This window comes from Neopelma chrysocephalum, unplaced genomic scaffold (genome assembly GCF_003984885.1).
Source record: "Neopelma chrysocephalum unplaced genomic scaffold, ASM398488v2 Primary Assembly neopelma1_43, whole genome shotgun sequence".
NCBI classification, from domain to species: Eukaryota; Metazoa; Chordata; class Aves; order Passeriformes; family Pipridae; genus Neopelma; species Neopelma chrysocephalum.
In genome coordinates, this window is record NW_020897702.1 from 9156691 (window position 1) to 9182151 (window position 25461).

A 25461-nucleotide genomic window follows, 5' to 3' on the forward strand; every position below is an offset into this window, starting at 1 on the left:
GCCTTCCATGCCATTTCCCAAAAACTGTTGTCAGTAGAGGCCTGCGAGGTGGGAAGATGTTCCTGTACCCTTTTATGGAATTCCCCGCTCTGATACCCTTTTATGGAGGAGGGACTGAGCATCCGCATGCCCTTTTATGGAATTCCCTGCTCTGAGGGAGGGACTGAGCACTCCCGCCTGAACTGGAGAATATATAAACTGGGAGTTTTGGAACCTTTCCACCACTCGTGGGATCCAGAGGAAGACTGCAGACCACCGCTCTCAACTAGACTGCAGACCACCACCCTCAACTGGACTGCAATCACCACTTTTGACCAGACTGCAACAGCTCTCCCACCAGCAGGTTTTTCCCCTCTCCCTTTACTTTGGACTCGGGGGGAGGGGCAAGGTACACCACTTTTGTTCATACCCCAGGGTGCTGGGTTATACATTTTGGGTTTTGCGGGTTAAAACCAATTATCTGTCTGTATAATTGTACTTATTGTATTATTTTAATAAGTTGTTATTCTGACTTATAAATCTCTCTTTTGAATTGAGTTCATTTCCCCTGCTGGTTAACTTTTAAACCAGCACATTTAGGAATTCTAAATCAGACACTGATTGTTTTGCAGTGCTCATATTTGTACGTGTTTTGTCCCAGTAGTGTTACAGCAAGTGACAGGAATTATTTGGAATCAACAAATGACAGAAACCTTTTGGCTTACAAGTCTACCCAAGATTATATGTGGTTGTAAAATAACAATATTTGAGGTACTGGACCTCACAAAAGAAAAGATCCTATGTAGAAAAACTAGTTAACAAAACTGCAAAGGAAGAATTGATGTTTGTGGACCTCCCTATAAGCACTGGCTCGCATCATGCCTGCAATTTTCTTGTGATGAACTGGTAACATTCTAGTTGAGTGCAGAAATGGTTTCTTTTATAGCATGGAGGCAAGAGATACCTGCACTATCACTCCATGAGGTGGAGAGGATTGACTGCAGTCGGGAGTAAACTGGGGCAGGACGGTTTACTCACAACGAGGCCTGGAATCTGTACAGAGAGTACAAGCTTTCTGTGGGAGCGGTTAGTAAGACCAGGATGTTGTCTGGTGTTGCATCCAACTCCAGCTATACATAGCCTGTGATAGCTCCTAACAGGCCTATAAATGTGTGGCTGGCAGTCGACCACTTCATACTATAAAAGATGAATCTGAAGTATAAAATCGTCCAATAGCCTAAAGCTACATTTAGTAGGAAACCCTGAATTTCATCACATTGTCCAGGCCCACCAGCCTTGGGTCTAAGGGGTTTTATAAGAAAATATAAACCAGGACAGTGATGGGAGAGTAATAGAGGGTGAGAGTGGTGGGGGGGATATATGTGTGGCTGCATCCTGATGGCAGCAAATCCACGTTTTGGGGTACAATCCACCCTTACACCACCTCTCTCTCTCTGTTTCCCAGTTTGCTGCCGCTGCCAGACCCACCCAACCCAGGCTGCTTTCCCAGCGCCGCTACCCCAACCCGCTGTGAGGGGGCTGGAGGGGGGTGGCACATATCAATTGCAGGAAGTTTTTTAACCAAATTGGTGTTTGTGGTTCTTTTGGGGGCAGGTGGCAGAGGTTGGCAGTGTCTGCCAACCATTTGTGGGGGGGACCTTGTAAAGTAAGGGGGAGGTTTGTGGGTTTGAAATCAATACGAGCTGGGGGGGTGGGGGGGATGGGATGAACAGTTTGGTGACCAGGTGGGACCCCACCTGCAAAGCCTCCAGCTGGCACTGGGTGAGTTCACCTGGGGTCTTTGGAGTGGGGAGGAGCCAAAGGGTGAGTGTTTAAATTCCCTGAGGAGTTTCTGTGTAAGTTAGGAGGTGGATTCGTGTCTCTCTGGCAGTGTAGCACTGAGCACAGATTTGGTGGAGTTATTGGTAGTGGGTTGAGAATGGGTGCGCAGCTTGATCAGAGGAGGTTTGGAGACCCTCCTAAGGCACAAGGGGAGGGGGCACGAGTCTCTTCTATGATGCAGAAGGGTTTTGGAGACCCACATAACAACAACAACAAAAAAGAGGTGTCTGGGGGCTGCCATCCATTTGCGGGGGGGGGGTTGTTGTAAAATAAGATTGAGGGATTTAATGTCAATAAGGTGTGGGGGGAGGCTTGGGGGTTTAAAGTCAACAACTGGGGCAGGATGATAAAAAAAGGGTATCTGGTTGCTGCAGGCCCAGCCTCTGTCACCCATTTGGTGGGGAATGTTGCTAAATAAGATTTGGGGATTTCAAGTCAATAAATGGGGGTGGTGGTGGTGTTTCACAGAATAGGTCAGGCTGGAAGGGACTGCAGTGGGGCATGTGGTCCCACCTCCCTGCTCAGGCAGGCTCATCCCAGAGCACATGGCACAGGATAGTGTCCAGACAGTTCTGGAATATGTCCAGAGAGGGAGACTGGGCCCCCTCTGTGGTCTCTGTTCCCGTGCTGGATCACTGGCACAGGTAAGAAGTTGTTCGTCCTCAGTTTTTGTCTGTTGCCTGTCAGCCTATTGTGCGGCTGTGTCCATCGTTTGTGGCAGCCCCTCTGTTTAGATCTATCTCCAGAGTGATGTAGCCGCCCCTGTGAGCTGTCTGTTCTCTCAGCTGAGCAGGCCCAGGTCCCTGAAGGTTTCCTGCTAAGAGAGATTTTTGAGTGGCTGTATGTGTCCCTGTAGTGGAGGCTCGTGTTGAGGGTTTAAATGGAATGAATGAGGAGTGGGCAAGGTGTGAAAAGTGAGTGTGCGAAGGAGGTGTGTAAGGGCAGGAAGGAGGGACAAAAGGTGTCTGGGGCTGCTGCCCCTGAGCCATTGGATTCAGCGCTGTCAGCCGTGAGTCTGTCTCGCATTGCAGCATGGTGGGTCACCCGCCCGTAGCAGGTTGGGCCCTGGCCCTTGCCTCAGACCTTCTGGGAGGTGGGGCTCGGCTGACATGCACCCTGGGGTGGCCTCGGTGGGGAGCTTCCCCTGGACACCTCAAGGTGCCCCCAGTTCGGGGGCTATATAAAGGCTCAGTTGTGTTGTTTTTTTAAGGTCAGGGTGAGGCTGGCCGGTGCTTCCCAGCGTGCACTGCGGCATATGCAAATCTCTGATCGCCCATTGGTCGGGAGGAGAGCTGGGGGCGTGGCCCCGCGCAGCTCCTGACGGGGCTCGGCCCCTCCCATGAGGGGCTGTGGAGCTGGGACTGAAACCTGCCTGTGCTGGCCTGTGGGGTTGGGACCCACTCGTGACAGGCTGGGGGGGTCCATGAGCAGCCTGTGATGGACTGTGTAAGTCCAAGCCCTATTTGCAACAGGCTGTGGGGGCGGGGGAGCCAAAACCTGCCTGTTACAGATTGCTGGGGTTGTGGACCACTCGTGACAGCGTGTGGGGTCGGGACCCACTGATGGCAGACTGTGGGGCTGGTGCCCCGTGGTGCCAGGCTGGGGTCCAAGCCCTGTAGGCTGTGGGGCTGGAGCCCACTGGTGATGGGCTGTGGGGCCAAACCCTGCCCGTGCCAGCCTGTGGGGTTGGGTGCAGCCTGCCTCGGGCAGCCCCGGGGAGGGCAGGGGGTGAATGTGCGGGTGGCTTTAAAACTCCCCCAGACCCGCAGCCTCTGCAGCGCTGGGGCTGTTGACTTTCAATAAAAACAGAGTATTGAGGTCGATGCAAACTCGGGGCACCTGCCTGGGTAGATACAGGTGCCCCCACCTGGCTCTCCCTCTTTCCAGGGTCGCTTGCCTCCGGGTTTGGCTCCCAGGACTGCAGAGCTGGGAGTGACGGGCTGAGCCCGGGATGCTGTGCTGGTGCGAGTCGGGCTGACTGCAAGACACAATTCCGGTGAGTTTCCTGAGGATGGGGCTCCTAGTTCTGGGATGCTTCTGCACTGTGGGTGCAGGGAGAGGGACCCCCACCCTGCTGTGTGTCTCACAGCCCCATGTGCTGCAGCCCTGCACCCACGAACCTCTATGTCCCTCAGTCCCAGCTGCAGGATGCTTTGGGCAGCCCTTTGGAGGGGGCAGTGTGTTGCCTTTTGGCTTTGTACAGGCTTTTTGCAGCCCCCCAGACCTTTGAGCTGATTTAAAGAGGCTGTGAGCGTGTAAATCTCTCCTCTTGGGCTTTAAACATCCTGCTTTTCCAAGACCAAACATGGTTTGTCCTGTTCCTCAGGCAGTCTCTATAGCCTTCCATGCCATTTCCCAAAAACTGTTGTCAGTAGAGGCCTGTGAGGTGGGAAGATGTTCTTGTCCTCATACTCTTTTATGGAATTCCCCACTCTGATACCCTTTTATGGAATTCCCTGCTCTGAGGGCTGGACTGAGCACTCCCGCCTGAACTGGAGAATATATAAACTGGGAGTTTCGGAACCTTTCCACCACTCGTGGGATCCAGAGGAAGACTGCAGACCACCGCTCTCAACTAGACTGCAGACCACCGCTCTCAACCAGACTGGGACCACCACCCTCGACTGGACTGCAATCACCACTTTTGACCAGACTGCAACAGCTCTCCCACCAGCAGGTTTTTCCCCTCTCCCTTTGCTTTGGACTCGGGGGTGGGCCAAGGTACACCACTTTTGTTCATACCCCAGGGTGCTGGGTTATACATTTTGGGTTTTGCGGGTTAAAACCAATTATCTGTCTGTATAATTGTACTTATTGTATTATTTTAATAAATTGTTATTCTGATTTATAAATCTCTCTTTTGAATTGAGTTCATTTCCCCTGCTGGTTAACTTTTAAACCAGCACACTTACATACTGAGCATGATGTCGTATGGTATGGAATATCCATTTGGTCAGCTGGGGTCAGCTGTCCCGGCTGTATCCCCTCCCAACTTCTTATGCCAGCCGTCTTGCTGGCAGGGCACAAGACGCTGAAAAGTCCTTGACTAACTATAAACACTACTTAGCAACAACTAAAATCATCAGTGTCTTGCCAAACTATACCAGCTACTAGGAAGAAAATTAACTATCTACCCCAGTCCAAACCAGGACAGATGCAGCAGTCAGATTTGGGCTAGCTTTTAGATAACAACACATGCAGAGGGAAGTACAGGGACACTTGAGCTATGTCTATACTTGTGTCCATACTTATGTCTATACTCATGTTAGCTTGGACCTGACCTTGCATGCTGTGCCTATGTTCCTCATGTGCTGGTTCACATAAACCTGAGTCTACCATAAACATGAAAGCTGACCTGATAAGGAATTAAGGTACAACTAAAGGAGTTTTGAGTTTGAACCTAATTCCTAAAAGCAGTTTGGATGCAAAAATTCACTGATCATTTTAATAGGTCTACTCCCAGTCCTATAAAGTTGTCCCATCATACAGAGCAGCCTCATCTATCCTTCTCTATGCCCTCATATTTTGACACCACTCTGCTTCAACTCTGACATCCCTCTTTTAGCTGTTGTTCATGAACTGCAAAATTTTTAAGACTTTGACAGTGAAGAATGTCTGGTGTCAACACAGGATCTGTTGGCTCCCAAGGATATCACTTTTAGTAGTACTTGTAATATCCAGAAATTATTGGAGGACAGCCACTCCAACAAGATCTCATGCAGCCTTCATGTGATCATGGTCATGATCACATTAGAGCTGACTAGAAGGCATAAAAGAAGCTAAATCCTCAGGAATGTCTTAGATAAGACAAGGAACCCTCTGCAGCCATATAAAACACATATTCATGACTGCATTTATGGATCTAGTTGTGTGATAATTGAGATCCCAAAGGCAGATCTCTTACACTGAGGCATTATTTTTATCAAAGAATGCCCAGATACTCCAATTCATAGTCCATCCAGAGATGACAGTACCCTGTCATGAGCCCATCTCCCCAGGTTTCACATACATGTTCTCAGATATGTTCATTAGAACAGGACAAGTGTACATGAAGCTCTCTCAAAGTGTGTCTATTCTCAGCTCAGGGTTTTTCCTAAATGGTTTCTTTAATAAATAATCTTGAATGAATCTCTCAACTCCTTCTATGGTCTTCCCTGGAAGCCTTTTGCTTCAAATCCTTTGGTAAGGAGTTGCACAAGTTCATCTCCTTTTGTTTGCACTGAAATCAGCTTCTACTAACTCCATTTGATGGCCTCTCATTCTTGTACCTGAAGAAGTGCCAAAGTCAATTCCTTTCCACCATTTCTATGCCATATAAAAGTACAGAATATATAGAATTCCATATTCTAATTCTGTCATCTCTATGGAGAATACATATTAAAATATATTCAGAATATATAGTCAGAAGTCTATGTTCATATTGTATATGAATAAGTAATATAATCTATATTCCATACAGAGTTCCATATTCATATACAAACTGTAAGAAATCTATGGATTTCTTTCCTAGTAACTTCTAATATTTGGTTTCCTTTTCTCATGTTTTCCACAAGTTATGCACATCACAAAGACTTTGCTTCCAAATGGTAATTGCTTACATGTGAAGACTGCTTATATGTTAAGCTAGGATTCTTTCTGCACATATTTCCTAGTTGTTCTGTCTTTCAAAAGCCTCTTGTGGTCTGTCACAGTCTGCCTTTGTCCTTATTACCCTGAGCATCTTCACATCACAAACCTTCCCACCACACCAGCAAACTTCCTCACCTCAGTGCTCTCTTCTTTTCCAGGTCACCTAAGAGGTGTAATGAACAACACAAATCCCAGCACAGAGCTCTGGGAAACTCTGTGGTTACCAGGTAGTTGTGACCAGTTGTTACCAGTGACCTTCTTCCACTGTAATAAGTAACCTGTCCTCTTACCCTCTGTTTCCCAAGTTCTAACCTGTTATTTATACATAAAATGACCTTTTATTTAATCTCAAAACTACTAAGTCTCCTTAAAAGTTGTTGATGATGGTCCTGTCAAAAGTCTTCAAAAGTTCAAGCAGATTAGATCAACTTGGCTGTCTTTGTCCAAATACTTGCTGATACCCTTCAAAAAGAGGACTGTAAAGCAGGACTTCCATTTTTAGAAGCCACACTGACTCTCCATAGTGTTTCTTTTATACATCAATCATTGATCAGCCCTATAGATTCTCTGATGAGATGTGTTGAAGAAGGGTTTAGTCCTGGTTTAGAGATCTTCAGCAAGTTGCTCCTCCCAGCTCTCTTTTTTTTGTCTGCTTAATTTTATTTTTATATGTTATCACCCAGGATTTATGATTTTTTCTATTTTCTTCATTTGAATATGACTTCAGTGTTTTCAAGGTTGCCTTCATGCTTCTAATGGCATCTCTTCCTTATTGTTTAGTCATGCATGGTTCTTTGTACCTTTACTCAACCCAGTCTTAATACGTTGCAGGCACTGGCATATAAATTTAATATATTAAATGCATAATTCTGTCATGTCCCAGGTATTGGCCTCTGGTGATTATGTTTATGCACATATTAGTTAAGGAGGAAGAGAAGGTTACCTAGCTTCTGCCAAGAGAGCGGTTGTTATACGCAGTACTAGCCAACCTGTGGCTCTGACAGTCAGGACATTAGACCTATAATAAAGCAGAAATCTGGCATAATTTCAACCAAGCACGTTCCTCCTTCCATTCCAAGCAGTGCTCTTGTACTCCAGAGATGTACAGGTAACTATCTTTTTCATATGCCTCTTTGGGCTGCAGCCATCTGCAGCAACACCCTAAAATCCCAACCTGTCTTGCCCTGGGAGGGATCCTACTCAACATTCTCTTCTCTCCAGTCCAGAGAAAGCATGGTCCCAATGAGTATAAAAATGAAATTAGTGGTTAACTGAATCCTAAAACTACTAGAGTAAGAAGGACAGACAGCCAGTCATAAGGAAAAAACAAAACAAAGCAGTATCATGGATTCATTGTCCAAAGCAGCATCAAATACACAGACAGGAGTGTCATGAAGTGTGATGGTCAGACTGCAGCCACCATTTCAAGAGATCTCTCTCATGACCACTTTTCCTTGCTGCTAAGCAATGCTAATACGTTTCTGGAATATCATTCTTACCTTTCTTCTGGTAGACAAAAACCAGGTCGTATTTTGCTATGATGCCCTTTTGCCATTCTAAGGGATCAACAAGTCTATTTCAACAAAAACAACCCTGTACAGGAAAAAATTAAGGAGTCATATTGACAATGTATGGGGTAGGAGGGTGCTAGGGTAAGAGGCAGCAGCAGCAAGCAGTACTCATAAGGTGAGGAAATGTGCCATGTCAGTAGGACAGTCTAAAAGTGGGGGAAGGGAACAGCCCAAGCAGCTCAAGGGATGGGGAGGAAAAGAGGAGGTGGTGAATGAGAGACTCAGCAAGAGGAAGTGCTTGAGGAAATTGTGAAAAGGAGCAATCTGCAGCCATGCAGGCTGCAAGATGTGACTTGTGAACGCAGTGTACCTTGAAGACTGGCTGTCCCTGTGGGAGCAGATCTGCTGCCTGTGGCATTTACAGGGTGGACAGCAATGGCCTACGCTCCGCAACCTGCTCAGCCTGGTCCTGGCTCCCTCCTTGCCTCCTAAGAGGCTGCATAGCACGCAAACAGCTATAAAAACACAAGTAGCAAAGTCCTTTTGAAGTGGGGGTTGAGGGCCCAGTGACAGATCCTGGAGGATACTCATGGCTCAGTGGAAATGTTGACCTGTGCCAGTGGGAACCATACACTGCAAGCCTCCACATCCCCTGAAACTCAGATGGATCTCCAGGTGTTAACTTAATACACATAAATAAATCATGACTATTAGAATAAACTGAGATATAAACAATGGGCCTGTTAAACAGAGAAGAGACACTGCTTTTGTCTTTACAAGTAGTGTGATACAACTATTTTGACCTAGTATAGTGTTAGAAATATTTATTTCAAACACAATAAGCAGATTTAATACATTTTAAATGAAAGACGCTTCATATTTATTCTTTGCCTTGTCATGAAGCCATTCTTAGTTAACACAGGGAGTTAATTAAACTAGCCTTCACTAATCTGTGTGACAATTTACACAGTAATTAGTTGAACAGGAACAGACAAGACCTTACAGTTCTTCCAAGCCTCAAGGCTGATATGAGCCTCAAGGCCAATTGCTACAAGATTTAAGCAACCCGCCTGCGCATTCCCCTCAATTCACTAGTTACAGATCAACTTTTAGAAACAGTCCCTCTGGCTTTCTGGAGCCCTATAGTTTGAATTCCTCCACTGAGAGTAAGTGGAATTAACACCACCCTTTAGTACAGCAGTATTTGTAAAATGCAATTTTTGAAGATTTTGCCCTATAATTAAGGTATATGTGTCAGCATCCTCTTTAGTGGCATTGGCAATTAACATTACTAATGACGTCTCATGTCTGCAGCCTCTCCTATGCTATTTTGGTCCTCTGTTTCAGGTTCCTAAACACAAGAAATGCTACTTATTTACAAGAAAACACTTCCGTATCTTCCTGGAAGAGCTGTTAGCTAAAAAACATGGAAAAAAATTTAGAGCATGTATCTTATCTAAGGTTTATGCAACAGAAGTTAAAGCACATAAGGCACTAGAGACTCAGTACTGGAATACAGGTAGTGTTTTCTTGCCATCATGATCCATATATAACACATAAACTTTAAAGTGAGATGGAGTAATGAAGGGACATTTGGAAAAGCAGTTATTTTTCACAAAATAAATTTCTGGTAGAAGACTCCACAGACAGCAGTTCTTTCTAGTCATGATCCAACACAAATTTTGTAATGCTGATATGACATACCAAAGATGCTGTGTAAAACAAAGGTCTTCTTACCATACAAGATGGCTGTGCCCAAATCTCTAAATGTTCTGGATAAAAGTCATTGAAATAATAACCGCCATGATGTCTTGCAGCATCTCTCTAAAGCCACTAGTGTACGTACTTGTCACTCTTTTAAACAATTCTGTTGCTTTGTACAGAATGAAAAACTGATTTCTTTCTTAATACCTGAAAGATTATACATTGATTATACATGGAATTAACATCTTGTCCCTGGTTTTCTCTGTGTTAAGAATAACAGACATTTTGATGGTGGGGAAAAAAGCTCCAATTAATCAGATTGCTAGAAATTAAGGAAAAGGATGACAGAAACTTAGAAATACAATTCCATTCTTGACCTACATGCAGGATAAATACAACTACAGACACTCACTGAACTTGTGGGTGAATGACACCCTTTACTTTTAAGAACTGTAATAAATAACTTCCTTTGCAAACTCGTAAGAAAATGCACATCCTTCCTATATATTCTGTCTGTACGTATATATTTTTTATCATAGAATCATAGAATTTTTTTGGTTTGGAAGGGACTTTTAAAGGTCATCTAGTCCAGTCCACTGCATCAAGCAGGAACATCTTAGATGTTTGCACAAGAAATTAAAAAAAACAACAACTTCATCAATAAGATGAAATGTTGTTTTTAAAGGAAGTGTGGGCACTGATAAGTTTTACTGCAAGTGATGTACAGAAAAAATGTTATCACACTGCCCCTCAGCTCTGGGAGCAGATCCAGCATGATGCAACTGCTTCCCATATCCTGCATGCGCCAGTCAGAAGGGAGAGTGATGTCTAAATCACCGCCTGGGAGAGTCTCTAGGAGAACTTCATACACTCAGCTTCTGCTGGTGAAACAGTCACTCTGTTATGCTCACCACAACAGAATGGGGAGGACAGGACGTTTACCCTTAGAGAGAAGTTCTCTTAGTGGTCCTGAGACAGCTATGGCTCTTGCACCTTTAGAAACAACATGCTTGGGCTTTGCCCAGAAGCATCTCCTATACACTATTAAAAATTCACTGTCTTTTTTCTGTGGGAGACACCTCCTCTCCACATCATAATTCTTTATAGTTTTCATTACATTTGCATCAATTGTCTCATAGCCTTGTTTTTGTTGTTTGGTCACCAGGAATCACATAAATTCCTCTTTGGACCAGACTAGTGATGCCAGAAGCTACACCAAAACAAGGAGCTTCCTGCAACCTGTTATTCCCACTGTGCTCTAAGGTTCTCATTTCCACTTGCACCATTCAACTTCCTATGGGGAAGTATTCTCCCAAAGCCCCACGTCAGCCTGCTGCAGGGTGGGAAGGTGGCTGCATGCACCTCAGCCCCACTCTCACTGCACACTGCCTTGCTGATTTCCACTGACTTGCTTTGCCGTAACAAAAATTGTGTTTTCTCTCACCACAATTTTCTTTCTCTGTTGCAGTTCAGTCCTGAATAAAGCCCTTCTTCAATGGAAAAGTTTCAAAGGACATTTTACAAACTATTCAACTAGTGCAGCGTACTAGATAGACACATACTTTGGGGAGACACTGCAGTGTGTGGTGCTCCCACCAGCACAAAGCTGAGTTGCATCAGAGCCTTTAGAATGGAATCAGAATGAAATTACTTCCCAGATGTGACTATAACGCCCAGGTCAAAAACTCATGTTCTCTGCTATTTCTTCGGGAAAACCTTAAAGGAGAGTAAATCGGAAACACTGCCCCGTTCTTCCCTCGCGGGAAAAGCTGCCTCTTTGTATCCACTCCGCAAGACTACGTCCTTCTGGAGCGGCGGGACGCGGCGAGCGGAGGGGCAGCCGGGGGGCCGCGCTCCGGTGCCAAGGGAGCAAGGAATAGGCGTGGCGGGGCTGCCTGGCGGGAACCGCGCCGTGATCGCCACAGGGGGAACCGCACCGGCCTGCAGCGGGCACGCTGGGCGGGCGTGAGCTCCCCTGGCAGCGGCAAGGCAAACACCGCGCCGACCACACAGCGCTACACCCGACTCAACGCGGGCCGCCCGCTGTACGACACGGGGCGACCAGCGACTCCAACTCCCCTTCCACGTCCAGCTCCAGCCCTAACAGCGCTACTACCTCCCTGCCCTGCCCTGCCCTGCCCTGCCCCGCCCCGCCCCACCGGGCTGCGCTGCGGTGGCTCCGGAAGGTGTTGCCCATCCGCGCCGGGGCGGTGCAGGGCGGTAGCGAGCGCTCGCAGCTCCCGCCGTCCAGGGGGAAACGCGTCCCGCGGGTCCTGGCGTGCGCGGTCCTGCCGGGGTCCGGCCATGCTGGTGTGGCCCCGCGCTCCGCGGGGATCACCGCTGCCCGCCCGCCTCCGCCCGCCCGCCCGCCGATAAGCAAAGCCATGACTGCAGCGCCCCAGGGGCCAGATCTCAGTTTTCTGAACGAGGAGGAAGCCAGGGCGATTTTCCAAGTGCTGCAGAGGGACGCGGAGCTCCGGCGGGCAGAGAAGGACAGAGTCAGGTAACCGGGTTCCGCTCCCCCCGTCCGTGCCCGACGCGCCCGCGCGGAGCTGGAGGCGCGGAGCGGGGTCTGCGGAGCGCGCGGCTTCAGCCCCGACGGGAAGAGCGGGAAAAGGGGCAGCGGGAAGGGAGGGTGCCCCGCCGCGAAGGGGCTGCGCCGGTTAGGGCGCTGCGGGGGCAGCGGTGCTGGGCGGCAGGGAGAGCTGCGCTCCCAGTGGGAAGCGGCGGTCCTGCCGGGACACCGGGGAGCGCCAGTGCTTCTTGCCGGCGCCGGCGGCTGCGGGGCCGCCCGAGCCGGGCTTCTGAAGCATCTGGGAGCCGGGCTTCTGAAGCGTTTGGGAAACGCGTGTTGTGACAGAGACGGCTCTGAGTCACGGCTGCGGCTTCCCGTGGCACCTCTCATTCCCCGGGGAGGAGGAGGAGGCCGCTTCTGTTCTTCGCCGTGCCGCTGGCAGGGAGTGTGGGCTAAACACCAGTACCCGGGAGACCACGGCGACGGGGAAGTTGTACCGGACCTGGCAGGGAAACGTGGCGGCTCTGCAGCTCTCGAGCAGATCCCGGAGCCGATCGGGGCGGCTTTTGGAAACCAAGCCAGGCACTCACCTGACTGAAAGGCTGTTCACAAGACTCATGAAAGTCACTTAATTGAATGTCCTGTATAGGGCAACCTCGACCTTGCTTCTAGCCCCTTTCTCCCATGTGCAATCATCAAAGCTATTTGTGTGGATAGTGAGAGCAAACGTCGAGGAATTAATAGAAATTATGCTGGAAAAATGACCCGTTTATCATTAAAGGTTATAATTTCTTCCCCCACGTGAGACTTGGTACCTTGTGAAGTGAAAGGCAGTGTCCTCTCAGATTTGCAAGTGGGCACTTTTCAAAAGTAATTCTTTCGTGTAAGAAGCAGAAGGAATGTTAATGAGTAACATTTCCGTCAAGTGGATTTTTGTACTGTGTATTTTTTATTTCAGTTAAGTGCATTTTATGATGGGCATGTTTAAACATTATATGTCAACACTGACTTACATCTTAAACTTATCTTAGTTTTCTGCGGCACATGAACCCGGACTGAGTTAAGTTTGGTGATTTCTTTCTTTGATTAATTTCTGTTCCATGTGTCCCATTATGACCCCCCCAAAAAGGAGGAATATTTTGCTGTATAGGGGGAATTACATAGCTGGATAGTTTAAAACCCTGGGTGAGACTGAAGCTGGAGTAAATGCATTGAGGCTTTCAATGCTGTACAGAGTCTTGTGAAGCAATAGCCTGCGCTTAAACTCAAGGCTTTCACCTGCCCCCAAATTTTGTTTCTCCATCTGTGTGCTTAGGACTTTGTCACTAGAATGTGTTCTCTATGCAAAAGCTGTCAAAATAAACATGGTATAACAGGATGTTTCTGGTGATGCTTTACTGAGATGTAGTCTGTTTAAATCTCAGCTGAAGAGGCATTCACAGGTTGAGCAGAAGGTAGGCGAAGTGTTTATGACCAAGGCACCATACTGAAAATCTAGGTTAAACTCTGGATCTCTCAAAGGCTTTGTATGTGTCCTTGGGCTAGTTTCTTAATCTCTCTTGGGCCTAATAAAAGTACTTTCTTTCTCACTCCACTTGTCTACCTGGTCTTATTTAGACTGTAAGCTCTTCAGGCCAGGGGACTCCCATCAGGAGCAGACAGGTTCCAGTCTGTGTGGTGTTGCCCTGTGCTACTATAATCAAAGTAATAACAGTGATCACCCTGGAGGGCCAAATCCTGCAGTTCCTATATGACCACAGTGAGCTTCAGAGGCTCTAAACAAAATTGCATTTGTTCCTCTTTGTCCCATATGCCTTCCTCCATGTCATTCTTATTACTATTATTTTGATAATTAACTTTGTAGACTTTTTTCAGTTTAAAAGTTTTAAAATAATACCTGAGCACTGTGGCAGCCCACTCCTGGGATATTTTAAAAGTGTGATTTTAAAGCTATTTGATTTATGCCATCAATCAAATGAGGCATGTAGGAAATGCTGGGGAATGGAAGGAGCAGTGCCATCAATGCTGCTTTTGTTTGCACAGAGTTACTGAAGTGAGTTGTCCTTTGAACTGCTCTTGAGCATGGTTTTGTAAAGAGCTAGTTGGAGCTGGGCAGAGCCAGGGAGCAAGTCAATAACAAACGTCAGGCTCACTGGTCAAGTTTGTTCAGTGACCATCTGTATTTACAGTATAGGTCCCTGTATAGAATGATCTAGACTGGATTGACAGAGGGAATTAAGCATTTGCTGGCAGACCACAAGTCAGGTTCTAATGACTGCACTGGTCTTGTCCATGCTGTTTGATGTCATACGAGCAAGCACATAGCTGTCTGCCAGTCTCTTAAAAGATCAATGAAAAATTGAAATCCATTCCCAGATATAACTCTGGAATCAAAAAAGCAGGAAGAAACTTTTCTCTTTTTACAAGTTGCATTTGTTATATAGAAAAATATTAACACCAGTTAATTTCGAAACATGAAATAAGATCAGAAGATGAATCCTGGCATTCTGTGTGGTTTATTGTGTTCAACACATGACAACCATAGTTCAGGGGAGTTGATTTTCACATAAACACAAATGTATTGCAGTGCAACACGTAATACTGACCTCCTCAAATTCCTCCTCAAATGTATTGAGCTTGTAATTGTTTCCAGAGAAATATATATAGTTTTTCTTTTCTTATTGCTTACTTACACTGGAAACTGGGTAGAACCATTGTTTCTCTCTTCACCCAGACAGCTCATGCCTTTGTGAAATCAAATGCGTATTGGAGATATTTTCTGGGAAAAGGCTTGTTGCTTTATACAACCCTTGTCGTCTCCCTTTCTCTCTGTAGCCCTTGTGTGGAGTGGGAACGTGTGAGTTAGGTGGTCAATTGTGTGCCTTTGTGTAATTCTCAGCCCCACTTAGTGTTATTCCTCCCAGTTCCTCCTGATGCCCCAGCACATTCTCTGGGTACTGTCGGCCTTTTCTTGGCTCCCTTGACAGGCTTCAGACCTCTAAGCCTAGCCTGGAAGACCTCTCAGTATTGCTTTCACTTTTATGCAGAAATGAACTGTTTGTCCTGTTGGACCTTTATTTGTTCTTGCCACTGGCAGGGAGCCCAGCTCCTGATGTGCCCTGGGCTGCAGGTTCCCGGGACTGACAGGACATTTTTTGGCTTGTTTTCTTTCCAGTGCCCTCTCGTGGCTCCTCTCAGTAGTACCTTTGAACAGCCACAGCAAATCAGCCGTATCTGACACCTTCTTCCTCGAAACAGAGAAGCAGCAACAGTCAGCTTTGGTATAACTCACATGGCTGTTCACTGCTATATGCACTGAAAATAATTCAGAAACTTATTAATCACGTATTTAATTTAAAAGAAAATGTTAGTTTTGGACTTGGGTAACACTCAGCTTCAGTATTCTTTGTTCATACAGTCCATCTCATTCATAATACCAATTCGGAGAAAACCTCATTTATCATAAGTGTTAGCGTGGGAGAGAGATGGAGTTTAGGGTCTGTATATCAATATACATGCATTGTTCCATAACAGTAATTGCAATGTCAAGGCAGAAGTCCAACTCAAGTTATGAAATGCTAGTTTAGCAAGCTGGTTAATGAAACTGGTGATTTTGCAGATGCTTGTGGAAGGAGGTTCCTTCTCACAAATATTTCAATCAGTTAGATGCCCAGGAGAAGATATGGAGGAATATAGCATGATCAAAGTGCAGTATGACTGCATGTTCAGATGACTCCTTAGCAATTCAATTTCCGAATGAATGCCTGTTGTAGGCACAGTTACTAACACCACAGGTCAGCTTTCCATATGTAATGAAATAGCCCTGAAAATCACAACATAAAAACATTCCAGATGTTATTTGACTTATGGTTTCAAGACTTCAGATTGCACCCAGTTCATCCTCCTAAGTGTTGTTCTGCAGCTGCTGGGGACAGAAATAAAAAAAGAATTGACAGCTAATAGTTGCATGGAGAGCCCCAGGTCCCAAAGGCTAAACAAACCTGTAGGTGCTTCTCTTTTCTGTCCTTTATCCAAGAAGCTAATGGGTAGGGCGGAGGGAGGCTGGCTGCTTCCCATCTCTTCAGGACAGCACTTCAGAGCCTGGCAGGTAGCGGAGGAACTGTCAGTCCCTGTAGGAAGGCTTAGCAGCAGTAGGGCATGAAGCTATGGGATACAGAGGTGGAGCTACCACCTTTCATCTCCAAGGCAGCTCCTCCCTCTGCAGTGTGGAGAGGCGGGCAGTGCCCCAGCAAGTACCTTCCCCGGCAGCTTTGGGGCTCTGATGCCTCATAGTGTCTGAGCACTGGGTGCTGAGATGCACCTCCACTGCTGGAGCAGCACCAGGGCCCACAGAAAGCAGCTGAGAGGAGCCAGGAAACATGGAGCCAGCTACTTAAAAGAGACTGCAGGTAGTGGGATGTGGCATTTGAACAGTGGGAACAGTGGGAACAGCTGGTACAGTTGCAGGTTGTCCAAGAAATGAATGGTTGGGAGATATAGCAGAAGAGCTAAGGATAAATAGAAAATGTATTTAAAAGCGCACAAGAGCTCTGTATTCTTTAATAACTTTTATTGAGGAGATTTGTCTGTTTCATATAATGATCCTATTATGACCACACACAATAGCCTTGTGCTGGTTTTGTTTATTAATCCTTGAGAAAAAGGGAAATACTCTTATCTTCACTTTCAAACAGGACATTGAATATAACTGAGCCACTGAATGGGGAAATGAACCTGCCTCCCTGAATAGCAGTTGTACCTTCTAGATCATGTTTCGAAAACCAACTATGCCTGTATTGTGTAAGGATTTCTTTCTCTTTTTCAATAGGAAGAATGACAAAAAGTTCATTACCAGCTCTAGAGCATATCTTGGGCACCAGCCACTGTCTATGAATAGGAACTGAAAAAAAGAAGAAAGGGGAATGGAACTTTTGGGAGAGAAGAGCACTTATTCCATTTCCATTAATTTGTTTTGCTCTTTTCCAGTTGTTTTTTGCTCTTTTTTTAAATTTATTTAGTAGATTTATTTTACAGATTACAACGAGAATAGGTGGCAGCAAAGCAGAAGTTTGTTTTAATTTATCCTCAAATTAAAAGTTGAAAAGCATATGAAATTAATTGGGAGGTACAGTCAGCACCACTCAGTCCTTCACTCTTGCTGACCCATTTAACAACATATGATTCTTGTGGGAAAGATGAATCCCCTCCTTAAACTGTTCTAAACAGTCTTTACAATAAATCATTTGGATGTTCTTATTTGTTACAGGAACACAACTGTTCTTACTGCCTCACTGCAGATCATCTACTGAGTTCATTTGTTGCATGTAATTCCTTACTGTATTTTCTTGGTCGACATTTACTCTCATGGGTCTGCCAATAGAAGGTGGAAATAAAACACTGCATGGGAAATGTATCTTTTCATTTTTTTCCATTCTCATAACCTTGAGAAGGCATTTGTTGCAGAAGTGCAGACATACTCAGCTTTGTATGTATTTGAGCATACTCATACTAGGTGCTTCAATTATATTGTCTTGCTTACAATTTGAGGGGTATGCCATTGCAGCCTTTGTTTTGTCATATTCACAGAAGTAGTCCTCTTTACCCTCTTGGAGACTAAGAGTAATTTATTGGGTGTTAGAGATTTAGATTTGGGGCCCAACTCCTCAAAATTACAAAGAATTTTTAGAATGAACTCCAACATACATGAGGAGAGCAGGCCAGATACCAGGAGAGCACTACTTGGGAATATTGTTGTTTCAGTGGAGCTTCCTCCCTGAACAAAGCATTAATAAAGAAATTCTTTCATAAGAGATACTCCACCCGGGAATGTCTCAGGGCGCAAATGTTCTATTGTGTCTTGTTTGTGGAGGAGATACTATTATTACTTTCCACTGATACTGTGCCACCAGCATGTTTAGTGGTTTGTCAACACTTAGGAAAACAGGTCCTTGCAGCCCTGAAGCACTAATATGCTAAAGAAGTGCAAATAGAAGCAAAAATGGCAGAGAAGACTGATCTAAAAACCTTTACAGGATTTGGTATACAATTACTGTCATAAATAATCCCATTTTGGGACTTTCCTTGTTTGAGTGGAGGTACTGTAACCAAATGCAGTTAGTTAAGTTGCATATCGAGTATTTTCCTCATTGTGATTTTTCAATAGTCCTATCTTGTGAGTCCCAGAGGAACTGGGGCTTCACATGAGATGAGGAAGAGCAGGTAGAAATGGCCAGGGGTAGGTGGGCACAGCATGTGCCTTCTTCTCTGTCAGTTTTTAGGCCTGTCCATCTGGGCTAACTAGACCAAAGTCTGTGGTGTAATTCCAGTTTTACATCTACAGAGCAGGGTCTGGAACAGCATTGCTGCCAGCTCATTGGTCTTGTGCTTTCATAGTGAACTAATTCCAGTGTCAATCCTTTCCTCCAAAGCTTTGTGTTTGAGAGCAAGGAACTTCCTATAGTGTGTGTGTTGGCAGACGGAGACCCAGAATCACCTTTTGAGTTGTGTTATATTTCAAAGAGCCTGTCTGTAGTGCACTGAATGTATTTCTTCTTTCTTCAGGTTACTGGGGCCATGGTGGTTCCCCATGGTGGCTCCCCACAGGGCTGGCAGGGCAGGGACTTGCCCCCAGGGCCTGTCCCACCCTCCCACTGCCCCAGCAAGACAGACAGGCAGCCCCAGCTGGTCACTGTGGTGGCGTGGCCAGGCTAGGGGACTGAGTCAGAACCAGGGTCGGGGTCAGGCCTGATGAGGGCACACGGGTCCACCACAGCCCAGTGGTGATGGGACAGGGCCGTGGTGATGATACAGGGACAAGGTCAAGTCATGTAGTCATGTCAGGGTCAGGTCTAGTGACAGTGACCAGGGTCAGCCATGGTCCCATGATGGCTGGGCAGGCCAGGGGTGGAATGGCCAGGATGAGGCCAGGTTGGGATGTCAGCTCGGGAGTCAAGGCAGTGGCTGTGCACAGACAGAGCTGGGGATGCATCTGGGGCTGTAACTGGGGCAAGACCCAGTGGGACAGCCTCACTTTAAAAGTGGCTCCCAGGGAAAGAAGTGCTTACCATTGCTGAGGCCTGTGGCTGTCTCCACAGCACTGTTCTCCAAGGCCACCAGCTCTGCTCCTCCCAAGATGGTCCAGGGCCCTAGTGGCCAAACCCCCAAGAGCAAGAAGAAGGTAGGACACTTTGACCCATGCTCATTCAGACAGAGGCCTTATGCCAGGGTTTTCAGGCTATTGAGGCTAATGTTTGCATTTTTAAGTGACAAGATAGCGTAAAAATGAAAATCACAAAGATTATTATTGTTATTGTTATTTAGCTCAATTCTGATTTCATTAGGGCTCATAAAAATAAGACACTGTTGAAACTGATGAGATTTAAGACAATGCTTACTGTTAAGCCCATCAGTAGACATTTTCTAAGTTCAAGCTTAATGGTAAAAGTAGAATTAAATGGACTTTGTCTATATGGATAAATTGACCAGGCTTCAAAAATAAATAGGTCAGGCACAGCAGTACAAGCAAGCATTAACTACTGAGTAGACAGTCAATATGGGGAGTTATTCTGGAATAACTAATGCAGAATAGTTCAATTTTGTTAGGTTTTCCATGGAGATATGACCCAGTTACGGAATCATACACCTTGTAGGAAATCTGTACACTTCCCATGTTTGACCTTTCCAGTAGTAATACCTCTACGTTCTCAACACCATCTGTCTCCTCCACAATTCAAGTGCAGAAGTTAAATTATTAATTGACATTAGTGGATATTGGAAATGGCCATTAGGTGGAAGAAGAAGCAAGCAGAGTGATGGAGGTGCCTGGAGAACTGTCTGAAATGCTGAATACATCAGCAAAGTATGGTCACTCTCACTTTAGCTCAGCTTTCTTATATATTAAAAGTTTGCAATGCCAGTGGCATGTGTGTAGGCTCACTGGGCCTCTGGAAGGTAATGCAACTGAAGTGTAACATGCACTGCTTGTCACTGCTGTAAGGAAAGAAATGAATATCAGTTTCTCATGCTGACAGCTTCTACTCGCTGTCTGTGTCCTAAGACCGTCAAGTCCTTGCACATATTTCAGAAATAATAAATTGGTTATGCCAGTAAGTCAAAAAAGTGTGGCACAGAAACATGTCTGATTTGTGTTCAAAGTGGCTGGATATCTCCCCACCTGTACTGGCACATCTGAGCTCCAGTGCTGTGGTCAGGTTATATGTGTCATGTAGTCCTGGCAAAGACTACAGCACATGCTTTCTGTGATGAGGCCCAAGGTACTGGAGTTTTGCTGAATTTGGTCCCCGAGGTACATCCAACTCTCCTATCCATCTGTCATACAGCACTTGCACCTCTTGTAGATGTGGCTGTTGGCAATGCCTGGCTAATGGCTGAGAGCAAAGCTAGTTGGGCTGTATGTCAAGACTTCAGATGATGTTCATTGGTTTCTATCGGATACTGTTTTGATGGCATTTGAAAAATGTTGCATGTGTCTGTCTCCATTTCTTCTTTAAAATTTAGGTTTTGTCAGTGGTTTATGTATACTGACTTTAATCGTCCTTTAAAATCTTTCTGCTCTCTGAATCCAGTTTTCAAGTCAAGTGGAGTTTGGCCCAATGGAGTTTTGAACTTTGGGCACAGAGGACCTTTTCTTCTCTTTTCCACAAATTTAACACAGGACTATATAAACTATGGACTGACCTCATTTTGGTTTTTTCTGTACTTGTTTTATAATGAAAAATTACTTAATTCCTCAGAGCTTACAGTCTGAAAAATTTTGCTACTTATGTATTTCATGCAAGAAATTCATTAAAGCAAGTAGGGGAAAGTGGAACTTTTTTGTGAGGATTTGTGCATCTAAATGTTCAGATGAAATGTATTTCTAATCCTTCTTTGAAGCTAAATTATTGTATTAATGCTGTTCAGTGTAATAAACTATTTAAATGCCTGCATTTTAAACTCCTACCAGAAACTATATTCTTTTCCTCAGTCTTACCTCCGAAATAAATAGGTCAATGCACTGGTACCATATTAACTGTGACCAAACACATCAAAACCACAAAACAAAACCTAGGAGTAATTGATGAAAAGTGCAGTCTTTTTACACTTTATTGCATATAAATTACGTACAGTTTACTTTGTGGTTGGTATAATCAAGGAACCACAGTACTTCTACTTGCTGTATCTTTGGATTTTTAGATGTAGGGATCTGAGTGCAGAAAGCTGCAATCAGGGAAAGCTGCGGCAGTGTGACTGAGGTGCTCTGCAATCTGTTTCTTCCTGCATTATAGGCTTGTATGTTGTTAGATATATATTTATATGTATATATAAAATTATATACATCTAAATATTATATTTTAAAGTATTATTCTACTATAATATTTCTATTTCCAGTGGAAGAGTCGTGAGATTCTAAGCTACTATAGCAGAGGATCTGTGCAAGTATATATTATATACATGTATATAAGCATTACATTTCCAGATGAAAAACATCCACTGTGTCAACATTTAAAGCTTACATTAATTCTTGTGATCTCTTTCCTTAATTTAAAGCAATGTAAATGAGGCTTTTGTAGTGATACAGTAACACATAAACTGTCTGCAGGTACACTCAGACCTGTCTTACTTCTGTTGTCCAGAATTGTAAACTCAGCTTGTTGTGAGACTCTACACACTTAATCTGAGATTGCAAAGGTATATTTTGAAAGCCCTACGCTTCAAGCTTAGCTCTGTACAAACTAATGTCTAAGCCTGTTTGGAGCCTCTCAGTTTTAGGGCTCTGTCCAGACCCAAGGGCTGTCATACACAAACCTGCTTGTAGAGGTGAGACCTTGGTCTTAATTTGAAACAAATTCCCCTCATTCAGAGTTCTCACCTGGCCTGTGTCTTGTTCCTTGTTTTTCCTCTTATATTGTTTCCTGGGAAAGGTTTTGCATAAAGAAAGTCTTAAAATAACATGAGCAATAGCATCTGCATTGTATGTCTTTGTAAGGCAGTTAAATTTATAATACATGGCCGAGCTGTAAATACTTGCATAGATGACTGTGACTTTGCATGCTAACAATATTTATAAAAGGTCTCACAATCAACTAGCAGCTCTGCCCTGGAAGAGTAAATATGTCTGCTGTTAATCATTAGCTTCAGGTTTACTGAGAGACCTGATCCTCAGCCATTCAATCCATCTTGTGGCACACATGGTATACATATGCATTTCCATGTAAGATTTCCAGGACAGAAATTCAGGAGCTCAAAACTTACTCCTGTCATTCAGTGGTTTTGGATTGAGACTACATCTATCCCTGCAGACAAATCAGAATCTTTACATGGAGAATTATATCCATTGCCCCTATTAGCATGTATTAGTGGTAATGGAAACACCTATTAATGAAGTAATCTCATTAGAGATATTAATTACTACCATTCAGAAGCTGTATGACACACTTTAAAATGATAGGTAGTCTTTCTTTCCATTGCATCATGGATTTGTTTTGTTATTACCCTGTTATTACCTTGTAATATTGGTAGGCAGCTTGTATTGAGAGTATAATAAAGTAACACCCTTTTTTTCCCCTGTCATTCACAGCCTGTGCAGAGAGATTTTAACTCATCTAAAACATTGTCAGAGTGGAGCGTTTCCTCTGTTTTGCACACACTGTAGAGGGAATGGCAGGGTCATGGCTGAGCTGCAAGGTCACCGACAGCTGTGACATTACTGGCAGTATTCACAGAATCATAGAATATGCTGAGTATTCCACCTCATTCACTTTCATTGACCAGCTGCCCAAAGGACTAAAAGCTTTCATATTCTAAGTATGTATACATTTTAAAGGATATGTACTTAGCACCTTTTCTACTTGTTCCAGCAGGGCTGAAACAATGTTTTCACTGAAAACCCAGGGTAGCTGCTAAGGAAATAGTAATACAGTAACGTTTTGAGGCATTGTTACAGCTTGAGAAGGGTGATTAATAACCCGTCAGCTCCCCTAATCTGTTTTCAATGCTCTGTGCTCTGAAAACTTAACTTTATGAAGACAGTCAATGAGCTTCTAATTTCAGGGCTTTAACTGAGCACTTCTGATTCCTGAGCTGCCAGAGCAGAGTGGAGTTATATGGTCAGCATGAGCATTAACCTTGTCTTTGCCCTTACAACATTTCCTAATCTTATTTTTCAAAGGAAAGTGTCATTCTGTGCTCTTACTCAGGGAAGCAGAGAAAAGCTTCAAGGGGAAAGGAGTGTTAGACTTGATTAAGGAAAACAGCAGCTAGTGTAAGTCATCTGCAGTATATTTATTTCATATAGTTTAATATGAGAAGTTAATGCTTTGGGGGAAAAATAAGAGGTACCTTTTGGCCACTGTGCAGAGAGTGCTTAAGTTTAAGAATTATAGACACAAAAGACATTGTGACTTATAGAGCAGGAAGAAGTATTCAACACAGTGGGAGTCCGATGAGAATGTTTCATGTATGCTGATAGTCTCGCTGTCTGTGTGGGTTGTGTGTAATCAATGTACACATTGCCACTATATTGGGCTATCTCAAAGCCCAATTTAAAAGCATAAATTTGCTCAATAGAACTAGTGTAATAATGTCAGATTTGTGATTTTTTCACACTTTTTAATGAAAAAGAAGAGAGGTGGAAATGGAAGGGTTTTCCCCATGAGCAGATAAGGTGGATCTTCAGAAAGGGCAGAAAAGATGTTCTGCCTTTAACTCATATATTCCCTGACTGTGTCCCTGACACACACAGCAGGACTTAATGTGTGAATCCAATATCTATTGTCAGAAAAGTGTCCTGAGGACAAAATTATATTTACTGTTTACAGCTATGTTTATGTAGCCCTACTTGCTACTTGAAAGGATATCCTGCAGAAGTGGTATATGTGTGTTTTAAGTTCTTCTGCCTATTAAATGTACAGACTGGGAGGAAAAACTAGAGAAGATTAATTCCCTTTTCACTTTCTTCTGACTTCCATCTGGTTTTGCACATTTCCAGAATCTAAATATTTTGGGATAATTGTGAGCTGGCAACTTGATGCAGCCATCAAAGTGGGATTGAAAACATATCCCATACAGTTCAGTGCTGGGCTGTGAAGTGTTTACTCTGTCCTTCAGGTGAATCTTTCTTAGCACTTCCAGTTATCCTTTCCATCCAGGGATATCACCAGTAGGTGACTCTCCCTCCCACACCCTGACCTGATGCCTGTTCAGGATAGTGAAAGTCCTTCCATTACAGTAATTGGCCTTTGGGTCATGGTCAGTAACAAGAACTGAACCAAGACACTCTTTGTTCTTCATTGTTGTGGCCCACACACATCTTCAGTTACTCAGATAAATACATCTGAAGGCAACTTGGTGGGTCAATGGGCATTATAAAATGAATTCATAATAACAAAAACAACAGAAGGATGAAAAGAATGAAGACTTAGATTAAAAAACTAGTATTTCAGAGGAAGGAAAAATTAAATTGGAATGGTTGATTGGCAACGACCTAGCAGGTTAGAGTGTAGCATTATTCCAACACATTTTGTTCGTCAAAATAGAGGAGACCTTGATTTTTCAGAGAATTTCTGCAGAAATGCTTAACTTTAGAAATATCAAGTAAAAAAATAAGTGCATTTTCAGTTAGGTCTTTTTACATTGCCTTGTAGTATGTGCAACCAAAACATGGGAGTAATTTTTCCTCTGTGATTCACCTACTTGTGCATAATGTTTTACATATGAGACGGACTTGGTTCATTAGCCAAACAGACAGCAGTATGAAAGAAAAATAAACAAAAGATGCTTTAATGTGAGTAAAAATATACCAGCTACTAAGAATAAAGACTGCCTTAGAAAATAGACCTACTGTGTGTCTGAGGTGCTTGGAAAGAGTACGTTGACTCTGTATTGTTATTTTTCTTCCTGGTAGTATTGCACCTACCTCTGGCACCTTGGTAACCAGAATGTTGTTGTTATTGCTATTATATGTCTCTAGGAAATGGCAGATATAATTTTTTTTCAAATTACTTCAGCTGTGGTAGTCTTTGCCATTGCCAGTAATACTTCTTTTCCCCTTTTTTTCCAAATATGACAACTTGAAAGTATGTCTTTAAATTATTTTCATAACATTAAAAGGAACTCTAAGTAAAAAACATTCCTACATTGCATTTTAGAGCTACTCGTGACTGTGACAACACCCAGAGTTTTCTAGAAAAATAACTAATCACAGAAGTGGTGGAGTTGCACAGTTCGCCAGAGTGGCATAATTTATAAATCAGTGGGAAGGGCATAAGTTGAAGTAAAAAA

At 44.2% G+C, this 25461-nt stretch overlaps 1 protein-coding gene across 4 annotated transcripts in view; it reads left to right on the top strand.

The window, feature by feature from the left end:
• Positions 1-11946: 11946 nt before the first annotated feature.
• The window catches only part of LOC113964701 (KDEL motif-containing protein 2-like), a 57782-nt gene continuing 44267 nt past the window's right edge, over positions 11947-25461 (top strand). For all 4 annotated transcript variants that reach the window (XM_027677272.1, XM_027677268.1, XM_027677267.1 and 1 more), the window contains exon 1: positions 11947-12168. In XM_027677272.1, the coding sequence (XP_027533073.1) occupies positions 12050-12168 (119 nt within the window). In that variant the 5' untranslated portion in view covers positions 11947-12049. The remainder of the gene's footprint in view (positions 12169-25461) is intronic.